The following is a 16584-nucleotide window of genomic DNA, read 5'->3' as shown; positions in this document are numbered from 1 at the left end:
GAGCAGAACTTATTTCAGTTTACAAAAACTTTTACTCGAAACATTTCACCATAAGGTCGAAGCTCTTACTTTACAAAACAATAATCCTGCCGGTCCTCATGTACCCCTCGGAGAGTTGGGTTCTCAGCATGAGAAATTACGAACTCTTAGCCGCGTTTGAGACAAGAATCCTTCGAGGAATTTTTGTGCCTCATAGGAAAATGGACAAGTCCATAACATACATAACGACGAAATTTATGAGCGATACCACGACCGTCTGGTTGTGAATAATATGGGGCTTAATAGATTACGGCAGGGCGTGACTCAATCCTTACGGGCAAGGATGATTCAGCCCGAGAAGTCTATACGGGCAATATCCATGGTAGAGAAAGAAAACGTAGTGTAGCGAATCAAATTGATGGACCTTATCTCGAGTTCCTTACTAAGGCTAGCCTAGAGATCGGATACCGGTTGTTGCACTAATAATGATGATGAATGAAGGATACAGGAGCGATGAAACATACACATAGCAAAAGGCATGTAGTTGAAACTATACGGCCCTCTTCAGAACAGTTTCAACTACATGCCTTCTGCTATTTATATGTTTCAACTGGTTCCGGAAATGCGCATAGGCGTTTAATAATGTCAACCCTTTTCGGGAAAAGCAATTGAGCATTATATATATGGTTGTAATTTACCCTTTGGTGGAGTATAGCGCGTCAACCACACGCGCCATCGCTCCTGGTAACCTGAAATGCGCTTCCGCTCCCCCAGCACTTCCTGAGATACCACAGCTCCCCTCGTCTACTGTTCTGAGTCAAGTGTCCTTGGGGCCACCCACTTGTCGGCCATCTTGGAAAAGTGGATCCCATTGCATGGCGTAGCTAGCAATGCAGTTGTCGCTCCTCCTTGATGTGTGACCTATCCTCTGCCGCTTCCGCCTTCTGATCAAAGGCATGTGCGCCGACCAAGTTCTTTGTTTGCAACAATATCAGGACTGCGTATTCCGATGATACGACGTAGACAGATGTTTACGAAGGCTTGGAGTCTTCAAGTGACAGTGGAGGGCGAACAGTCTCAACCTGATTTTGGCCTTGAGGTAACTACATTTCTAGATTTTAAACACTACCTGAGTCAAATCAGGGTAATAGTCACTGTATTGCCCCATACAGGGTGCTGTATTCCTGCAGTGTATCGTTACGTCTTGAATGAAGTGTTCTAGACGCTTTAAGGCCCTGATCCAATTGAATTGTCGCACCAACGATTATTATTGAAAAGTCATATAGTATTTTAAAGATCTAAGTGGGTTCAACCGAAATACTTCTTTACGTTCTCATAGGATTGTTTTATCCAGTAGGTGTGGCTTTCATTGGATTTTTGCATCCACTTTTCATAAAGTCTTAGAAAACTTGCACTTTTTCTGAGGGAAGAAAAAAGTGAAAACTCTTCAAGTTTGTTTTCAATGTCATCGGTGTATGTATTGCATATGACTTCCACCCCTCAAAAAAAGCAATGATTTCGAAAATCACTTTATGTCAAATGCATGCCATCATCGATGTCTCAAGGAAGTAGACTTAGCGAATAATTTCGATATTAATCAATTTTTAAATAGTATCTAACCTGGAAAACTTTTTTGCTTCGACTTTTTACTTTGAGGGGATTTTGTGAAATGGGTAATGCTGGCTTGTTTAAAACTGCTCAACCTATTTTCTCTCTGAAAGCTATCGATAACAGTTATATCAAAGGATGTATTCTCACCGGATTGAAGGAAAAGTATACGGGAAATTTGACGTCAGGGGTAGCAATTTTCACTTCTTCTCTGTATCAAAAATGCATTCCTAAGTTGACTGCTTCCAGAAAATATTGGAGAACAAGATTGTGAACTTTCTTATAGAAGAAACTTGTGCCACAAATCAGATTGCTTGCGAAATAGCGATTAAAAAGATGGGGGCCATAATGAACATTGTTTACCATCCTATGTTGTTTTGCAGGAACGACCGACCACTATATAATGTGGCTGGGTAAGTTCCTTTGCTTTAGAAAGAAGAAGATTTATATTGATTATGTTATTAAAAAACTTTTCAGGATATTAGGGGCGCAAAGTGACTTGGTCTTATTATCTTCAACTTCTTTATTTTGTCTAAAGAAGTTAACGTCCTTATCTTCTTCGCCATCACTGAACATCTTAAATTGTGCCCAATGTCCTTCCTTATCTTTTGCAGCTATGATGTGTATATATGAGCGTTTTAGAAGGTTTGAAAATTTAAATGTCTCACTCATTGGGCGACCTTATCCCTACTTCAACTCGTTGCTCCTTCTGCTACCCAGGCTTAATGTCAATGCGAGGATATTAACAGGAATAACAGAGGTATGCAATCTGTGAAATCGATCTATTCAAAAGTGGTTAAAATAATCATCTGGTTCTTTATTAAGTAGAATTCCCGGATTTCTCCACGTTATTTCGCCGTTGCTCAAGATTTCGCCATTCAAGCCGGCAGAGAGATCCTAGATTGCAGGTCTCTAGCGGAAGCTCTAGATGGAGCGAATGTAGTTATGGTTTCGCAGAATATATGGGATGGCTTCAAACTTTACATGGAGGTAAAAATGAACAGTGAAATTATTCTTCTCATATTTTCTCATGGCATTAACCGATTACAGGATATCCAAAAGTATTGTGACAAGGATTGGTGTTTCTTTCACGATCCTTTCGATGGTTCTTTATTTGATTGTGACTTATTTGGTCATGAGAACACAATGAGCTTTAAATTGATTGAAAATCTTAGATGGGCTTATTTTACAATCATTCTTGAAGTATTTCGAATGAGATTTCCAGAGTGTGCGGAGAAGATAGCTAAGTTGCAGTGTAAGGAAGAAGCTTCTTTTAAATAAAAAAAATATAAAATTTATCCTTTGATATTGACTTGGAGGTTTTTCCTAAGTTTTCATTAATAATTGAATCATAATCCAATATAAAAACAACTCCAATATTTCTGATGGAGAAAATTAGCTATAAATTGATATGTAGAATGCGTTGCAAGGTACCTTGAGGAATGTCAATAACATGACGGTGGCGATTAGCACGCATTAAGTGCACCCTTCCTAAAACATTATTTCCATAGTTTTGATGTTAGGATCTGCAAATCAAGGTTCTCCTTAATATGGTTAAGATTTACATCAATTCGATTTTAGCTTTAATCAGTTTATAAGATTCGTGCAATGGCGCCACTAGCCGTCTCAGTCGATCTTCAGGATTGCTTATTCAATAGGTTTCCGCCTGCTGCGTCTGTATTCTTTTGCGAATGTGAAAAAATTCTACGGAAGCAGAGAGGGTGAAGATTCTTTGTTGAAGAAAATCTTACCTAGGTTCTTTGCTTGAGGAGGAGGAGGTATATGAAGTGCAGGGCGTGTCTCCCTCCTCCTCACATTGTCTGCATATGGCCGAGACGACCACCTCCATTTTTTTCATATGGTATTTTGAGGAGCACTGTCGCGCTAAAAGCCGTACTAAGACTTTATGCCCCACTTCTTAATGTTTCGTATTTGATCTCATTTCAGCAGCACCTGGTGCAACTCCACACCAATTGGTTCTATATGGCGTTGTTGTTTTGTGATGACAACGCTGCCTGACTGTTGGAATAAATTGGGATGATGCTATCTTACCATTTTTGTCGCAAACATTCTTCTGTTGCCATATCTCTGACTGGAGTACGGTCGTCATCCTTCCGAGAGGTCGGAGACCAGTTCCATAATCGTATTTCCTGAGAACAGAAGAACAGAGAAATGGATGTAATGTAATGGATCAATGCATCTGTGTGGTGAAGATCCCTAGGTCTTGCCCATCGCACTCCTACAACACCAGAGCAATCGGCAAGATTTCTGATATTGCTTCTCCTTTATAACATCTGCGAGCCGCTTCGGTCACGCTGCTCCCAGGGTTGAGGTGAGATAGCATCTGAAGAGTTTCCTCTGCCCTGGTAAGAAACCGTAGCCGTCTTCGTCCCTCTTTTAACTCCATATTAGCTTGGAGTTGGGATGCACTTTTAAATATTTGACCAGTTGGACTTCATCCTTGACAAGGTGGGTAGCGTGTAGCTGCACCACCCAACGTTCCTGGTAAACATAACCAGTCCAATTTTCCTAGCGTTTACTGTGCGTCCATTACGGAGGTGCCAACTGTGGCTTACATGCAGAGTTGCATACAAGCGGTCACATAGTGTGTCCGCAAACTTTTTTATAATTATTACGGGTAGATTGTTGGCAAATGTTTGTGCGAAGATCTTTGTGTCCTCTAGGAGTCATTGCAAAGTGTTCATTACCTGGAGAGAAAACCCCTTCCTGTGGGTGACACCTAAGCCATTCTCCCTCGAATCTTTCTCCACTACAACATGTGAAGAATCGAACTGATTACCAGGAGATCGAATTCATGCTGTCCTCCCCCTTCTTAAATCGGCCCGAATGAGGCATAATGGATCATAAAATTTTGCATGCTGTCTGGGAAGTGCACTTCGAGCAAATGGTATGCCATTTCTTCATTGCTTTCTGTGAATCTCCTGCTCTGTAGATAACCCAGCTGCTGGCGACGTTCTTTGATAAGGGTCTGCTTCAGCTTTGAGGTTGTCTCAAGAGAATTCCGTAAAACCGTCTCCATGATGATTGTTTAGCCGACCTTACTCTCTTCACTAGAGCTTTCTAAGCATCTTTATACCAGACCTTAGAGCTCGTTCGAAGAGCACCCATGACATTCCCCTCCGTTCCGAATTCTACCATGGCGTTTTATTATTCTTTGGCGTATTGAGTGGACAATGCTTTCATGCTAATTGTGATCATTTGGGTTGCTTTTTAAATTTCATCAATGGATTTAATGCGCCTCCCAAGGATCGCTTAGTTCTATTTTGTATGTCGTCCAATATGTCTTCCGCGCACTTCGAAATAAAGTGGTTGGGGGCGAATCCATTTCCATTACGAAATCAATGCGCCCGTGAGCCGGGAGTGTGACATCGCTTAATATTTTTCATTCTTCAGCAAAACCTGCAATGCTAGGGAATGTCATCGTGATATTCTTGTCTGACCATGCTGAACAAAGTGGGTGCAGTAACCAGATTGAGAATTTGCAGTATGGTTCCTACCAGATACTCTAACAATCTCCACCCTATCGTGTTGATGTTGGAACTTCCTCAGCATATATGATGGGGGTTAACATCTTTAAGCTTCAGATGAAGATGCCGTGGACTGCACTCAATGGTTTTCGGAGCCGACACTAACGTGACGGTCCCTAGCTTGTAATACAGTCAGGAGCCCGTTTGTTCCCGGACCTTCTTAATATTCGGCTCAGGAACGCCAATAGTACGGAAAGTTCCCGGTCGTCTATCTCTCTCTTGTTATTCCAGTACCATTACGCTCCTCTTATGGAAGCCGGGGGAAGCACTTTTTGAACGATGGCAGCTTAGAGATCCTCTTCCGGGTTAGTCGTGCACCCTCCCACACATCGCTGAATTTAGCTGTAACAAGACTCAGCCCTTACCGGCCAAGCTCTCCTTTTTATCCTCTCCTCCGTCAGAGAACCGTTGACGCTCCGATTTGCCTTTAGTCGCAGATGCTTCGGACCCGTCTTTCCCCTCAATCTTGGCACAACCCGGAAGCAGTTCGCTCGAAGGCGCTTTGCCCGCGAGTATTGTTTCACTAGAAGGTGGTTTGCCCATGAGGCTGTTTTCTGTCCGAAGACGTGGGTAAGACTTTAGTCTCGGTAGGCGGGATGAACTTGAGCCCAAGGTCAGGGGTGCTGATAGAAGGGGACTACTCCGGCTCGTCCATTAAGGACTGGGTTCGAGTGGAGAATTTGATTCTAGACTCAGATTCTCCGTCGATGAGCTCCGGGTTGGATCGTCACGATCGAAATTTAATTTTGGTTTAGGGTTTGTCTTTTTAAATTATTTGCAATGACAACAAGTTGTTCATTTGTAATGACAGAAAGTGATTGGTGATGGCCAAAAGACCAAAAATGTAGAGCTATCCCATAAAACTAAAACAATGGCGAAAATGACCGTGAAGGTCCGCCCGCAAATATTAAAGCTCCATCGCAGCGTTCCGTCGACACGTGCTTGCATGATTCTATGCTAACCATATTCGAGAATGTGGGGAGCCCATTGATCCCTCACGTATCATCACACAAAAGTTCACGTGTCCTTTTAATCGATGCGTGTGTTTGCACCAGATCCTGAATATCCAACTGACAGGGGAATTCGCACGAACGTACCGAATGACCAACACGCGAGCTAAAACCTCGCGTGAGGTGCCGCAATCGAAAGGAAAGATTCACGACGGATCGCATCCTCAATCGATGCCTCTCCTGCCACAGTTATATTGTGAGGTGCGGCCTTCCAGGTTTCCTTCCAACCTTGACATCCTCAGTCTTGCGGTGTTAAGGAGGATTGGTTCCCACTTGAATAAGTTTTTTATCGATGAGTTCAGGTTTGCCCCTTCACTTAGGGTTGGATCGCCATGATCGGAATTTAATTTTGGTTTAGGTTTTGGTTTTTTGAAATTTTTCATATTTGGTTGCCATGACCATAGTTTTATGGGGAAAATAAGTGCATCCTCACAGAACCCCTTTTTTCTGAGACCGCTGCACTTAATCTACTAATAGTTTAGCAACTTTCAGGGCCAAGATCACTTCCGCAGAAATATTAAATCAAATTAGTTAAGGTGGTTTCGTAGCTAAAGGTTTCTTGTTCTGGGTAAGTGTATGAAAGTAATTAGCGTTACAGTAGTAAAAGACGAATTTTTATTTAAGCAGATATTACGATCGAGGCTATTTCGAGGCCAAGATGTCGTATGCCGATACCACCATGATTTTTCTTCAGATATTTCGGCTGGGTAGTTGGTAGTGAAATAAGTGACCACTTTCTACGTGAAATAGTGTGTAGAATTGGCTAGATTTTTATCAGCCGGTTCAGAGGGCAGCAGGACAAAAAGAGCAAGCCAATATGGAAGCCCGCAAAACCTTCTACTCTTAACATTTTGGGGGAGAAAGAGGGAATGAGGGAAGGGGCTCGACTTGTAGGCGGCTGTAAACGCGTAGGGCAGCGCCTACAAACTAGTGATGGAACAATTCAGAAGCTGTTCTTTTCCGTTGATCACGCGCCTTATCCGCTTGCTGAAAATCATCAAAGGAGTTTTTCCCGTAGTAAGAAAGGAACACTAACAGCTGAGGGTAGTTTTAGTGGGTAAAAGCCCCACATGCTGGTATGCCCAGGCCAGCGAATTTGAAGATTCCCACCTGCTAAAAAAAAAGGGAGCCGGTGAACCGATTGTTTCCACAAAGCTTGGTTTCGTCAAGGCAAAGGTAAACTCTTCAGACGCTGTATCATATCTGATTTTGGAATAGACAAAGGATGGTCAAAGGGTAGTATAGGTCCCAGGGCAAAACGTGGATTGGTACCCACGATGGAGCATAAAACCTGGGAAATGCCTGCTGAACCAACACCAACAGCTCTACTACCAAACCCTATCTCCACCTCCACGTGGTGACCGCCGGGCGCTCTTTCTTAACGAAAAGCTGCAAACGGAGAAAGATGAAGGCGAGTCCCCCGCGCCTAAAAACGGGATAAATTGTACCAACTGGTCCTCCAGGTTGGGAGTTGGATAGGGCTGACAACCCTACGCGGAAAACAACTTGTTACGAAGCCACAACAGGAGCCTCGGACTGGACGGATTATACAACGACGAACCCGGCAACGACAACGGGATAACGATTTGCGAAGTTTCTCATGGAACTTGCGCTCCCTGTACAGAGATGAAGATGATAAGCAGCTTGCCGATACCCTGTCCCAATATAGGGCTGATGTAACAGCGGTACCGGAGATGCGTTGGACAGGGACCGGTTTCCTGGAGACCTCAGTTGCACCATCTATTCATCGACTTTAGAGCCGCCTATGACAGCATAGTCAGGGTAAAACTGTACACAGCCATGAGAGAATTCGGTATCCCGACGAAATTAATAAGACTGACTAGGCTGACCCTGACCAATGCGAAGCCAGATAAAAGCAGAATCAACAACGGTCTACGACAAGGGGATGCCCTATCATGCATCCTCTTTAATCTAGCCCTGGAGAAAGTGATTCGCGATGCAGATGTAAATACGAGAGGCACCATCCTCTTCAAGTCCACCCAACTACTGGCACACGCTGACGATATTGAGGGAAGAACAACCCGAGATGTACAGTCTACCTTCATCCAGATCGAACAGGCGGCGTGAGATCTTGGGCTGCAGATTAATGAAGGTAAGATGAAGTACTTGGTGGCAACGTCAGCACCAAAACCAAATCCGAAAGAACGAACAACATCGAATCGCACTGTTCAAACGAAAACAATGCAGTTAGGAGACCGCAACTTTGAGACCGTTGAGAATTTTCGCCTATCTAGGGTCGAAAATCACAACCGATAACAGCTATGACGATGAAATCCGCGCACGGTTGTTTCGCTCGAAACGTCTCACCATAGGTCAAAGCTCTTACTGTACAAGACAATGATCTTGCCAGTCCTCATGTACTCGTATTCCTCGGAGACTTGGAGAGAGAAGTATCCTTCGGAGAATTTTTCACCCCTCACATGAGGATGGACGATTCCGTAGTCTACATAATGACGAAATCTATGAACGACACCACGACCGTCTGACCGTGGATAAAATCCGGCTAAACAGGTTGCGGTGGGCGGGTCACTTAATCCGTATCAATGAGGATGATCCAGCCCGGAAAGTCCATAGGAGAAATATCTATGGTAGAAAAGAAGGCGAGGCAGACCATGCCTGAGATTGAGCGATGGCATAGGTCAGGACGCCAGATAGCTTTTAGGGATATCAAATTGGTGGATCTGGGCAGGCCTAGATCTGATACCGGTTGTTGCGCCGTTAATGATGATGATGATGACGAAGAGGGAATGAGGTAAGGGCTCGGCTTGTCGGCGGAAGTTAACCAGTGGGGTAGCGCCTGTAGAATTGTGATGGGACGATTCAGAGGCTGTTCCTCTCCGTTAATCACGCGCCTTATTCGTTTGCTGAAAATTATCAAGGAGTTATCCCCCTAGCAAGAGATGAACACTAGCAGCTAACAGTTGTTTTAGTGGGTAGAACCGCACATACTGGCATGTTCAAAAAAAAAGGTAGCCTGGTTTCGTCAAGGGCAAAATTGTCCTCTTCAGACGCTGTATCATCTCTGATTTTGGAATAGGCAAAGACAGTAGGTCTACGAATTGTGACGGACGACATCTGATGGTATGTTCTGTCCTTAGTTGGTCTCATATTTCCAACCAAAAAAGGTCTAATGTGATCATTTCATCAGAGTTCAGCTTGTTCAAAATTGTCGCCAAAAATGTTTTTCTTTCGAATTGATCTTACAACTGATTAAATTATTCGTTACATAATGGAATAAGAATTTCGAATTAAAAAAAACATGAGCTTGTTCTGAAATATTGCATTTTTTCAACGCTAAAGTAATAAATGATTATATTCTACCTACAGTAAAGTCTCCTTTTACATTTACTACAATTAATACTTTCTATGGTGTTTCATCTGAATTAACTTATCTGAAAATATCAGGGCTTTTTTATTGGGTATTTTGTATTTTCAAAAATTCCTTCCTTTGGTCTGACTACTCCTTTGAAACCAAGTATTTGACTAAATGGTATTGATACTTAAATACCAGGCGCCATCTTTCTTCCTTAAGGAAATTTATGAGATAGGGGATATCTGGCTACCACTTTATGATCTTTAAGCAACTCACATTACTTGTCAGTTTTGAACCTTCGATATTTTCCAATGGAATTGAAATGGTAGGTACTCGTACTTATCGCTATTACCGAGCGAATGCAGTTCTGGTGATTAAGGTAGTTATGAGTAATTATCTTTAGTAGACAGGATAAAGGTAAAGTACAATTCGTTGAGGTGTTATTAGCAAATGGCAGTGCAATTCATAATATACGACCATTGTAGAGGTAAATAGTACTGAATTATTAAGAACACATTTAGGTAAGTATGGAAATATGTAGGGGATATTGGTCGAAACTGGGAACTTTAACTGCCGAAATTCTTGCTTAGTTACTTTTGTCTACCTATTATGTTTCTGAGATAGAATCAACAATAATATTTGAAGATGGCTAAAAAATAACTCCGCCGTCATAGATGGTCTTAAGGTAGATTTTTAGAAAAAGAGGGAAGAGTGAGGATCGCCTCAATGACTGCAGATGAATGAAGAGAAGAGATTGTGTGCAGATGGGGTAAATTCCATTCGAGCTAATTGTATGTATTGTTATGCCTGAAGTCGATATTCCACAGAGGTACTGACTTGCCTGTAAACTGGAGGATTCAAAGTTTATTCAACGTATTTCCGGATTTTCATGAGAGATACCTAAACGGAATACGATTTGTGGACTAGCAAAATACAATCTCGAATGTTATTAATGCTTTAGAAACAATTACCCTGAATCGGAGGCGGACCGATCGTTCGGTTAAAATCTTTCGCTCTCGTCACGTTTATGATTCTGGATTAATATTGAAATTGCTATGAAGTTTAAAGTCTATTAGAAGTAACCGATTGTTGATGAGCTTGCATTGTTTTGTGTCCTTGGCACACATTAGTAACGTAATTTCTTTGAAAAATATATGGTATGCTCCCAGATTAGGATATATTCCGATTGAGGCAACTATCCCCTATGTATACATTTGAATTTTCCTCAATTTATTTCAGTCCGGCTACTCTTGTTCCATAGCTGTAACGTTACAGCCAACCACCGACGAACAGGTAACCTCATCTAAATCAAGCCGCAGTCGCATGTACATACGCTCATTACCTCGTTCGAATTTCCTACTTCAATCTTTTCTTTTGCTTTATACCTTGCTTCACGTTTTCTTATATCATTCCATCGCGTTACGCAGATCATTGCCATTACCTTTAGCTTTCTTCTAAAAACGGATATACATATATACGAACTTTTGCTGGTTAACGAAGAGAAAGAACTTAATACGTGAATTACTTGAGGAAATACAAGTTCGTGTGGCTCTTTATTGAATGAAAATAAGAAGTTGAAAACCTTTTATCGATTAATATTTGTTACTAAAGTTTTCTTTTAATTAACGGATTGGATTGTATTTTACTTAAATTTACAGCCTTTGGGGTCCCAATATATACCATTTACAAGCCAAATCAACGCTCTTACAAATGAAATTAAAGCTTAAACATGTGAAATTAACGCTTAAACAAATGAAATTAACGTTTTTAGAAGGGAAAACAACGATGTTTCAAGACAAATTAACTGTTTTCCAAGACAAGTTATCAATCTGTTGAGTGAAGTCTGCCAAAAAAGAATAACGCGCATAAAATACGAATTAACGATTACATAACTGAGATTGACAACAACAGTGATTTTCCAAGTCCAAAAATTTATTTCATCCTATTTTTAAAATTTTGGTGGACCTCGTTTCCAGTTGTCGCACTTGGCGATTGCATCATCATATCTATATAAAAATTGGGTCAATGTGACGGTGATACATTTCCAATTCCCAACTGAATCAGGTCTTGGAGTCTGTGTTCTTGTAAATCATCTGTCAAGCCTTCGAATGCGTGTCCCTTTATTTTCGAAAGAACCATTTCAATTGGCTTCAGCATTGGAGAGTATGGAGGCAAAAATAAGATCAACAAGCCGATAGTACGTACAACTTCAGCCTCTACTCAGCCTTGATGGATTTTTGTGTTATTCAATATCACCAGTGCTTCCTGTCAAGATGTACCAAGCTTTTCTACCAATTCCCTGATGAAGCAGCAGAATTTTTTGCCATTCCATGCCATGCCATGCATAATTTCCACGCCAATAAGTGTCACATTGCGGTCCGGTACTGTCGGCGGTATTACTCGAGCTTGAATCATCTTTTTTGATCGAGTCGAAAGGTATAAGTTAAAGCCACAACCATCAATGAAAATCATTTTCTGTTGCATTTGCTGGCACCTTCTCTTTTTCCTAAGCTCGATAGTGCGCGAAGCGTTAACCCTATCTAACTAAAAATGCGCAAGCTTCAGGGTGAAGCCAAGTCTTGCCAATCCATTGTTGACCATGGACATAGTTACAGTGAACCCTTTTAGAGAAAGTTGGTGCCTAATTTCCTTGATTGAAATTGATGGGTTTCCTTCCACGCGCGCTTCCAGTTGGGCTATCACTTCATCTGTCAGTTTTTTCTGACAACAGCCACCCCGTTTCTAGTCCACCAAAGCACATGGGTTTTTTTATATTGCGTAGGATGCTTCTGGCTGTGTCATATTTGATGTTGGCGGCTACCCTTATACTCATTCCGCCTTCATACAATTTTATCAGGAGGTCTTTTTTACACTATTCTCACTTTTATTACTATCACTCGTTGCAACACTTCCTATCGATAAGGTAAGACAACAATTAATGACAAGATCGATAAACAAATTTTCAAAAACCTTCTAATTACTTTTTAAGTTTTTGTGTAGGCATTCCTTTAAAAAATACCGTTAACGCAATTAGACTGCATGAAGAGGACTACAAAATCTTGTCATAGATGGACAAGATTACAGAAAGCTTTATCGTAATTTTCATTAGAAGTTACCCGTGATAATTGTCATTTGTTTAATCGTTTCCAACAAATTATAATTACTTATCTTATTTAATCCCTTGTGGGTAGTTATTTAAAATAAGATGAAATAAATTTGATTTCTGATGCTTCCATGATGCAGGAAATATCCCCTCCTGTTATCTGCTATGCTAGCGCAGATCTCCAGTAGCTCGTCACTGGTGACTGGCGGTATTGCCGTCACACTCAGAGGTCGCTGGAAGCTCTATATGCCCTCCTCTTGCTGGGGGAATAACCCTTGGATAATTTTTAGAAAGAGTGAATGGGAACGTGATCTGCGGAGATAATCGGCCTCTGGATCGCTCCATCACGATTCTATAGGCGTTCCCCCACGGGTTTACGTCCGCTTCTGGACAGAGCTCCTTAAAGCATTCCCTCTTGCTCCGTTGGATGGCGAGCTTGAGGGTTTTGCGCGCTTCGTTATAGGCGTGCTCTTTTTGCCTTTGGTCGATTCTGCCCACCGCCCTCTGAGCCGCTTTTCTGGTTCGATGACAGGCTGATCGAAGGCTGGCCAGTTCAGTATTCCACCAGTAGTTCGGTCTTCTACTGGGGAATGAGCACCTCCTAGGCATGCGTCACACGCGTTGGCGATGCATTGGGTCACATGGACAGCTCTTTCCATAGAGGCGCCTGTCTGTCTGTCTGTTACACACATTTTCCTTGGAGACTGTAGTGGCGATTGACACCAAATTTGCCGGAAAGGTGAGAATTGTGAACACTCACGCATACAGTGAGTAACATCATTTTACGTGGAATTTAAGGGGGGTGTATATTTTTCCAAAGGGAGTGTACATTTTTTTTCCACAAAATATAGTGATGTGGGGTATCAAATTAAAGGTCTCGGTTAGTACTTTCCAAAGCTGGTCTTAGTTTTAAGGAAAGGCAGTTCGGGGGGTCGAAACTGATCATTTATTTAACGAGGCCATTCTCAGAAACTGCCCTACCAAAAAATCTGAAAAAAATTATGAAGCCGCAACTATATGGTGGCTAGGCTCTGAAGTATCTTCCATACCGATATTTCTTCAAATAAAGTTAATAATAGTATATTACTATAATTTTCAGTAATCAAGTCCATCCTAGCACCCCGAAATTTTGCAGCAAAGTAGGCTATAATATAGAGCTTGATCCTACCAAGTTTGGTGATAATCGCACTATTACTAACAAAGTTATCAAGATTTTGAAAGTCAATAACACCTGAAAATGAATATTCTCATAGAACATATGCGTATATTACGTGTTACGTACTAATGGGACAAATTCACACTCAAATGTCTTTATAAAAGAAATACACAAAACCTTTCATACCTGAAGCGTCCAGCTCCCGTTTTCTCGACTTGTTTACTGTGTGGTGCACTTTATTCCTTTGGTTGATGAATTCCATCAGTTATACGATTAGGGTGTCTTGCCTAGTAAACTTTTCCACCTATTGCCTGTGCCTGTTTTAGGAATATTATCGTGCTTGCGCCCGGTTGCGCCGACCTTTTCTGGGAGCATACTAGATAGTAGCGAATTTCAATGAAAAAGGTTTTCCTAGTCCAGGTCGCTTTTCCGCCCAGTCGACCCCTCTTGAAGTGTCATAGTCGCGGCTTGTTCACATCCCTTTCCCACCAGTATTGGGTATCGAATCCCTTTACCATACCTTAAGGGCTCATCCCGTGTGAAGGCCGTTTTTTTTCGCCTTTTTTGAAAAATTATTTTGGAGAACCTGATAAAGATAGAAACGTGATTTTTTCACTATATGTTTACTGATATCTCTAGTATATGTGATAAATATCGTAGCTAGTTTTTGGAATACGTGTCAATTTATGCACCCATCTCCAAAAAAAGGTGTTTTTCTGCTACCACGCTGGAGGGCGCTGTGTTCATCTGAGGGAGAAAAACTAAACGGAATTTTAATGTGGACAATATTCCACGGTCCGTAAACTAGGATAATTAGAAAATATTAAAAGCTAAATTTTTGGTGGGCTTTTAAACTTAATTTTTTGGATTTTGGTGCTTTTTTGGTTGGATAGATATTGAGCTATGGTGGCAGCCGATTTTCAAGATGCAGTTTCGAGAAAAACGCATTTGAAAATTTAAATGTGATTATCAACAGTAATATTTTAACTCACCATTAATCTGCTATACCTGGTCCATAGAGAGCACCCTCCGTTTCTTCAAAAAAGTCTTGTAATGCCGATTGTTGCTCTCTAGTTTCAATTCTGACTCTTTTAGCGAGGTCAGTCGATCGTCGTTCGGACCGGCAAATTCGCGCTTCATTACTTACGGCGGTCGATATAAACCTGACATATGTGACCAACTTGACATCCCATTGTCACTAGGATTTTGAGAACGCCATTGAATCCTTTATTGAAAATAATTACAGCCAGAAAAGTGGCTATTTCTAAGACCTTGGCCCCAGAATGAAGTTGTTTAGGAGCGAAAGTCCAGATCAATGCATTTAACGACTCATTGTTATTCTGGGCCTCTGCTCAAAAACATCTGTTCAAGAGATCATCTCGTGACAAATCTTCGTAGATTGGTTTGATGACTATTTGAACTTCTTCAGTCAAAGGTGCCTTCTCGTGGTGGAAACTATCCAGTTCTCCTTTAGGTTCCGCTTTGCGCCATTTGCACCAACTGTCCTCGCCTGCTGGACAATTTTGATACTGAGGATTTTCATCTGTAGAACATTTATGGAAGAAAGTTGACCAAATTTCTTGCTTCATTCCTTCTATCGAATTTGCGTGTCGACGAATAGCTAGCCCAAAAAATGTAGTGAGGTCGTTAATAATCTTATCAGTAAGTTTTCCAGCCCCTTTTCCACCAATGTCTTTGTGATTCTTCTTTGTATTTCTATGCCGCGTTCCCATTCTTTGCTCAACATGTCCTACGCATTCCTTTTTTACTAGTACGTATATTTTATTATTTGCAGAAATTTGCAGAAATACCGGAGAAAACTCCAGCAAAATCCAATATACAATATACAAAACTTGTCGCAATTGGAACATCCATGTTCATGCTTGCTAAAAGTTTCTTTGCTGATGTTGATGCGAAGTCCTTTTTCTTCTCTGATAAGTATCGATTCCCATGAAATACTCGTTTTTTAGTGCGAGCATGACGTTGAACGTTAAAGCGATCTCCCTTCGTACGATCCATTTAAAAAAATCACTGAACACACAAACAGCACAATACTTACAACAAAATATAACTGAGTATAGCTTGAAAGCCTTTCAGTGCTCACTCTAGACTGGATTATCCTTTTTATTCTAAACAGCAACTAAGTTTAGACAATTGATTGGTTTTCCATCCTTTTGTATTTATACCTGTGTTCGAATTTATAAGGCTTGGGTAAAAAACTACCATGTAAAAAAAAATACGATGCTCTTTCTCATCGAGTACTCTAGCCGTGGCTGCAAACTCCTTACCTGTAATTTCTGAACGACTCGGAATATCGGAAAATCCCTTTGCCCACATATTCTCCACTATATATAGATACAATTCATGCAAAAAAAATCAACTCGACACACGGGATGACTCCCTTAAATCAAAAACTTGTTCTCAGAAACTAATCAACTGAAAAATCTGAAAAAAAATATGGTGACGTACTTTTGGTTCTAAAATATTCTCCATCTTGATATCGGCTGAAGTAAAGCTATTAAAAGTATATTACTTTATTTTTATTGATTTATAGGATCAGAATTATATGATGATATGGAAAGGAAAAGTATGGAAGTAAATGACTCGATTAGTACTTTATGAAGCAGCCTTTGAAGTTTCTTGTAAGGAGAGGGGAGGGTGCTGGCAAAAAGACTTGAAGACATGTCTAATTCTCAGAAACCGCCGAGTCGAAAAGGCTAAATCTTTTATATGTAACTTAGATTTTAAAATATGCTTTATTCAAATGTTTGGTAAAATAATCTAAACTAATAATCTAAAATCACAACATTATTTAAATTTACAAAAAATTGTGAAAGTTTAACTTA

The 16584-nt window shown here is 41.0% G+C and overlaps 1 protein-coding gene across 1 annotated transcript; it reads left to right on the top strand.

Annotated features, from left to right (window-relative positions):
* The first annotated feature begins 1530 nt into the window (after window positions 1–1530).
* Window positions 1531–2882, top strand: LOC119657705. The gene is made up of 5 exons (XM_038064747.1): window positions 1531–1777; window positions 1837–2000; window positions 2065–2347; window positions 2416–2577; window positions 2638–2882. Exons 1-5 carry the CDS (start codon window positions 1649–1651, stop codon window positions 2866–2868), a joined length of 969 nt encoding a protein of 322 aa, XP_037920675.1. The 5' UTR covers window positions 1531–1648; the 3' UTR covers window positions 2869–2882.
* The last annotated feature ends 13702 nt before the right edge of the window (window positions 2883–16584 follow it).

Source organism: Hermetia illucens, chromosome 5 (assembly GCF_905115235.1).
Source record: "Hermetia illucens chromosome 5, iHerIll2.2.curated.20191125, whole genome shotgun sequence".
In the NCBI taxonomy this organism is placed as follows: Eukaryota; Metazoa; Arthropoda; class Insecta; order Diptera; family Stratiomyidae; genus Hermetia; species Hermetia illucens.
The sequence above is the reverse complement of the archived record's forward strand: the minus strand, read 5'-3'. Positions and strand labels throughout refer to the sequence as shown.